Source organism: Astatotilapia calliptera, chromosome 15, assembly GCF_900246225.1.
Source record: "Astatotilapia calliptera chromosome 15, fAstCal1.2, whole genome shotgun sequence".
NCBI classification, from domain to species: domain Eukaryota; kingdom Metazoa; phylum Chordata; class Actinopteri; order Cichliformes; family Cichlidae; genus Astatotilapia; species Astatotilapia calliptera.
This window is the reverse complement of record NC_039316.1, coordinates 19,063,282-19,069,728: the sequence shown is the minus strand read 5'-3', so window position 1 is coordinate 19,069,728 and position 6,447 is coordinate 19,063,282. Positions and strand designations below refer to the sequence as shown.

Here is a 6,447-nt window from a genome sequence, read left to right as displayed (position 1 = left end):
CTTCACATACAAGGGTCAGTTCTACAGGCAGAAACACAGGTGTGCCATGGGCTCCCCAGTTTCACCCATCATTGCTAATTTGTACATGGAAGAAGTGGAAAAGAGGGCTTTGCTATCCTACCCTGGAACACCACCAAGCCATTGGTTCAGATATGTGGATGACACCTGGGTGAAAATCAAATCTCAGGACGTACTACATTTCATGGATCACATTAACTCGGTGGACCGACACATCAAATTCACCAGGGAGGATATGAAAAGGGGCAGGTTAGCCTTCTTAGACTGTGAGATTTCCATCAGGAATGGGGGACATCTAAAAGCTGACGTGTACCGTAAACCTACACATACGGATCAGTATCTAAGGTTTGCCTCTCATCATCCACTGGAGCACAAACTGGGTGTCATTAGGACGCTACAACACAGAGCAAACACCATCCCCACAGACACAGCGGCCAGGGAGGCAGAAGAACGGCACATCAAGAAGGCCCTGAGTAAATGTGGTTATCCCAGCTGGACTTCTGTCAAAGCGGGAAAGGCACCTAAAGAAAGCTCCAGCTAATCCAGGAGAGAAGGACAACCCCTGCCCAAGCAAAAACCTGTAGTGATCCCATATGTGTCAGGAGTATCAGAGCAATTGAGACGCATTTTTTCTAAACACCAGGTCTCTGTGGCTTTTAAACCCCAAAACACGCTGCGCCAAAAATTGGTCCACCCCAAGGATCGGGTCCCCCGACACAAACAGAGTAACATAGTGTACGCTGTTAAGTGCCAGGAGGATTGCCAGGATTTATACATCGGGGAAACCAAACAACCTCTGGCGAAGCAGACGGCACAACACAGAAGAGCTACCTCGTCAGGCCAGGACTCTGCAGTCTATTTACACCTACAGGCCAGTGGACACTCTTTCAATGATGAGGATGTGCACATCCTGGACAGGAGGAACGCTGGTTTGAGCGCGGAGTCAAGGAGGCCATTTACGTGAAAAGGGAAAGACCATCTCTGAATCAAGGAGGGGGCCTAAGGGTACATCTTTCGCCATCTTACAATGCTGTGATTGCAGCCATTCCCCAACTCTCTGTGAATGGTAGTCATGGCCATTGATCTGTGGTCTTTGATCAATGGGTTTTGGTCAGTGGTTGTTGATCAACAGTCATGAGAATTTGCATAATTATGATTAAGGAACTGACCTCCCAGCCCATTGTTCCCTCGGTGGGCTGGTTTCAGTCATTATGCAAATTTACTGTTTATAAGATTTGGAGAACCCTGCAGTCAGCTGAGACTGAAGAAGTCACTTGGATGAGTGACGAAACGTTTCTCCCACAAAACGCTACGTCCAGATGAACAGAATCAACTTTTAGTAGAATTTGAGACTAGGCTGTTTGCAATATTTTTCCCAAGTTAGATTTATTAAATAATAATTTAAATAAATAAACCCCATAAATTACACTAACACTTATCATTACTGACATACCCACATTGTCCAACATTCGTTCGTGCCCTGTTTAGTTTGCTGGGATCTGATCGCCCAAACACCAGAGAACTTTCAACTTTAAAAAATGTTACAAAAAATATTAATGAAAAAAATTATATCTCTATGCCTTAAAAAGAACATGATTTAGGAAAATGTAGGCGCTATTATTGTACGGTATTTACCTTACAATATAAGTGTTAGTGTTTCTATTAACCTAATGAAAGGTTTTTGCCTCAATACAAAATTGACACAATTACTGTGGAATTTGGAGAAGTATGGGATAAGAAGAAGGTGTTTGAAAAGTTTTTATACTTTAACTTAATAATTTCAATAGTTGGTTCCAATGCCAAGTATTCAGAGTATATAAATTCTTATCTTTAGAAGTCAACAAAATACATATTGTCATGAAAATAAGTAAATTGTTTACATGAATCAAAAATTTAGAGTAACTTTGTTTTAGAGCCAATATGCATCCTAAATTTTAGTAAACAATTTACATGTGTTTGTCTCTGATTTTGTGCGACATAAAAATTGGCAACATCTCGTCATACACTTGAGGGTTTCGCTGATTTCCGGTACACCTTGGTACACTTTGGAAGATTAACACTTCCACGTGACCTCTACGTCACCACGCTAGAGGGGCGTATCTGCAGCGGCAATTTAACATTTTGTTCTGTGCACAGGAAAAAACGTTCTTATAACTCTTACAATTTTGATATTGACGTAAAATGTGTGATGTGTATTCACCATTTAAATGGCTAATAATATATAGAGATTATGAAAAGTAAAAGATAAATCTTAAGTGATGTTAACAGCAAATTTCACAAGTGCGCAATCTGGCAGGCTGAGTTTGTGGGGGCTACAATCCAGACTTATTCATAAATTTACATTTATTTAACTTTAATATTTTTATTCAACGGTTTGGTATGCCTGAAGAAAGTTTAAGCAATGTACATAATATATGAGGAATTGAAATTGTCTTTTAAACAAGTATGATATAGCGAAGAAACAGTTAGCAAGTGTGGGTATAGTGCAGATGTATGCGAATAAATATACTACATTCGCGGCTCCTATACGGAAGGGGATGTAGCTCAGTGGTAGAGCGCATGCTTTGCATGTATGAGGCCCCGGGTTCAATCCCCGGCATCTCCATATTTTTTCTTTTCTTTTTTGGGGGAAATTTCCTCAAAACTTTTTAATCTTAGTCTAAAATGTGACTATTTAAATATCACATCTAAACTGAACTCTTCCCTTACTAAACGTGGACATGTTTTAGCTCCGGGAATTCTGTCATTTGACGGCTGATATATAATGACGGAAATCGTAGCATCTTTAGAGAGTAAACAGAATAAACGGATAGAAATCACATAATCTAAGCAGTTCTGTTCACGGCCTGTGGCGTAACCTGGAACGACTCTACCGGGTTAAAATTGTTTTAATTATTTAATGGCATCCTTTTGCAGAAACAAAAGCGCGAGAGCTGGCAAACTGTCCGAGAACATTCACATTTCCTATTGTTATGAACGCACCGCAAGTCCCGCCCCAGCGGTAACTAAGGAGATCACAGTTAGTTTACTTCCAACCTCCTCTGCGCTAGCCCTGGCTCGCTAGCAAAATGACCAAAATCTGAGGAATATTCCAGCAGTAATAATACCATTCTGTGTACGAGCTTCCCTCAGAATGCAACTGAAGTATATCAAGACACTTTTAACCTCCCGGGTAAGTTGACGAGTGAGCTAACGGTAAGTAGTGCTAGGAAGCCAGCGCGAGTTAGCTAACAATAACTGGTTCTGGAAGCCAGATAATAATGTTTATACTAGAAAGCTGAAACTGCGCACCAGTTTCGTGATATATTTATTTATTTATTGCATGAATTTGATTTTACTGACCCACGCTGAACTGTCATTGAAAGCGGATTTTTGCACTAGCCAGGCTTGCTAGCACATAAACGCTGCGTTTATGATTAATACATGGCCAAAAGTCTGCACGTGCTAAATGGATTTTAAAACACCTAAATCTATCGTGTCTGATCAAATTTAACATCTATCTGTCGCTCATAAGGAAGAGTATCTCTACTGGCAAAAATAGACAACAATTAGGCAGACAGTTAAAGCATGATTTTATAGAAAGACTGAAATCAGGGCCAAACACAAGATAAAACAGAGAGAAACACTGATTTTCATTTAGAGTAGAAGCATAAAGACACGTGTAACAGATACACAATCATTAGAAGGATTTTAAAAGAGGACATCATATAAGAGCAAGTCTATAAAACAAGTGCTTTAGGATTGATTTGTTTACCTGCTTTGACAGGAGTTTGCTGCCAAAGTTACCTGCATGGCATGGGCACCAAACAACATCAAGTTCGCTGTTTGCACTGTGGACAGGGTGGTGTTGCTGTATGATGAGCATGGAGAGAGCAGGGACAAGTTCTCCACAAAACCTGTGGACGCCAAGGTGAGACAAATCCCGTTGTCCTTTGAGCTGCATGTGTGTATGAAAGGAGGTGCTGTATATAATGTAAAGAAATTATGATGAATTACTTGCCATTAACCAAATGTGTCGCTGGAATCATAGACTGTATATAAAAGATGGGTGTAGCCATTGTGACAACACCCATTTATTTTGAACTCTGTGCTTGTATTTGTAGCCTACACCAAGTGGCTTTGTAAAATCTATATTAAATGCAACTGGGTATCTATCCAGCAAACATATCCTCTTGGGGCCCATGTGAGGCCACTGTGGAGAAACCCACACTGTTGACAGCCCACTGTGGGCTGAAATGTAGGGCACATCTTGGCCCTACACTGTGGGGCCTCCCTGTGTGTTTGCCCAAGCAGGTCCTACAGTTTTACCACGCGGGGCCCCCATGACAGATTTCTATAGGCCAGGAGCATTGTGGGTTTGTTGGTGTGTTATTATGTTATAGTGCTTTTCTATAATAATAATTACTGATATGTATTATTTTCTCAGTATGGAAAGCAGAGCTATGTTGTAAATGACATGGCCTTCTCACCAGATTCCACGAAAATTGCCATCGGCCAATCCGACAATATCATCTTTGTCTACAGAATCGGAGAGGACTGGTAATTACCTCTGCTTAGTTCCATTTTTCTCAATAGTTTACATTTTGGTACAATTCGAAGCAGAAGTTTTAATCGGTTTTCTCGTCTCTCCTAGGGGGGACAAGAAAGTCATCTGCAATAAATTTATTCAGACGGTAAGAAAACGTGATTTAATGCATTGTTATTGCCTTGAGGAGCACGCTAAAAGTGGCAGTGACTATGCTTTTTGTCAAAACTTTTTGTCAAAACTTGAAACTTTTCTTTCCATAAAAGGAATCTATTAAACTCATTTTCAGCATATGGTTTTATACTTTTGCACAGTGTAGCTTTGCTTAGTTTAAAGTTCAGACTAATCATCATTTAGTCCACCTGTCTCAGATAATCTCACCTCTGAAGCAAGTAGTTTTAGTTCCTCTCTTTATGCCAGCTGTGTTTAATTGGCTGCTGCATGCAAACAAAAGGTTTGAAGGGCATGTCGATGGAGTCTCTGTGCTGTTGAATCTGAGAGTTAATAGTAATCTAAAGCCTGAGTTTTTGGCTCACAGGGATTATTTGCACACACACTGTGGTCATTTTATTTTTTCAAACTTTGAACATGTTTAATATGAGCACCTACTACGATCTACTACTACAGAAAACAAAGACATGGATAACAAATGAGGACTGATTAAAATATTTTATTATAAATCATTTAGACATATAAAATTAAAAAATGATCAGATATGTTCTGTTTTCTACGCATGTGTATAATTGTAGTAGACTAATAGTTGTGTTCTTTAAATTTTTGTGATATTTTAGTTCCACGTGGTCTGATTCGGTTGTCAAACCTTTTTGTTTGTAGAGTTCAAAGTGAATACACTTTGCAGGGCTTAGCTGTTGATGAATCTATTCTGGTATTAGTTTTTAATTGGGTTATAAGTTTTGTTTTCCTTATAAACATGACATTACATTTTTCAGCTGTCTTTCAACTTTGTGTCATCACCTGCAACAACATGGTTGTGTTATTTTCTTATCTTTATTGCAGAGTGCTGTGACATGCCTTCTTTGGCCTGCAGAGAATGCTATTGTCTACGGATTAGTTGAAGGCAAGGTATGTCTTGGATATTTCACGTTTTTTTTTAATATTAAGTAAAAGTATCAGGAATTATATATGGGTGTAGTAGAATAACAGTTGTATCCTTTAGATTTTTGTAGACATTTTAGTTCCACATGGTCTGATTTCTTTGTCAAAGCTTTTTTCTGTAGAGTTCAAAAACTGTCAGAATCATAAATAATTCATTTAGAAATGTACCCATACATACAAATACAAAGATGTTAGTAAAAAGAAATATATGCATCAGTGAATTTATAGAACATAATTTAGATGCATTAAAACCTCTTGGGAAAAATCTGTATTACTTCATCTTTATGCAGTAAATGTGAAATATTTTCACAGCCTTTTCCAGTTGGGATGTTAAGTCTTTGTATTCCTCTCTAAATCCAACCGCAGTGTACTTGGATATTTTAAGGATATTTTAAGTTCTCTGATGTTTTTTTACAGATTCGGCTTGCCAACACTCAGACAAACAAATCTTCAACCATCTACGCCACAGAATCCTGGGTTGTCTCACTGGCATCAAAGTGAGTGCTTAAAATATCTTTACACATACACACACACACACACACACACACACACACACACACACACACACACACACACACACACACACACACACACGTATATGTATTGAGTCTGAAGATGAGCTGATAAACTTGAAAATAGGAACTACTGTGCAGAAACTGCTTTTATGATTAGGATTTCTTTGTATAAATACCATAAAATCAAAATCAAAAAGATTTTTTTTCTTTTTACCAAAAAGTTGTACAAGGGTCCCAGCGTGAAGTGTGGGCTGACCTTATTAAAGTTATGAG

The 6,447-nt window shown here is 38.8% G+C and overlaps 1 protein-coding gene and 1 non-coding gene across 2 annotated transcripts in view; both read left to right on the top strand.

Moving 5' to 3' along the window:
- Positions 1 to 2,551: 2,551 nt before the first annotated feature.
- trnaa-ugc (transfer RNA alanine (anticodon UGC)) lies at positions 2,552 to 2,623 on the top strand. The gene has a single exon. It is a non-coding gene; the product is annotated as a tRNA-Ala (tRNA).
- A 383-nt stretch (positions 2,624 to 3,006) lies between these two features.
- The window catches only part of ift172 (intraflagellar transport 172), a 65,550-nt gene continuing 62,109 nt past the window's right edge, over positions 3,007 to 6,447 (top strand). The window contains exons 1-6 of the mRNA XM_026143517.1: positions 3,007 to 3,190; positions 3,785 to 3,928; positions 4,445 to 4,557; positions 4,652 to 4,691; positions 5,561 to 5,626; positions 6,077 to 6,156. Of these exons, the coding sequence (XP_025999302.1) occupies positions 3,152 to 3,190; positions 3,785 to 3,928; positions 4,445 to 4,557; positions 4,652 to 4,691; positions 5,561 to 5,626; positions 6,077 to 6,156 (482 nt within the window). The 5' untranslated portion in view covers positions 3,007 to 3,151. The remainder of the gene's footprint in view (positions 3,191 to 3,784; positions 3,929 to 4,444; positions 4,558 to 4,651; positions 4,692 to 5,560; positions 5,627 to 6,076; positions 6,157 to 6,447) is intronic.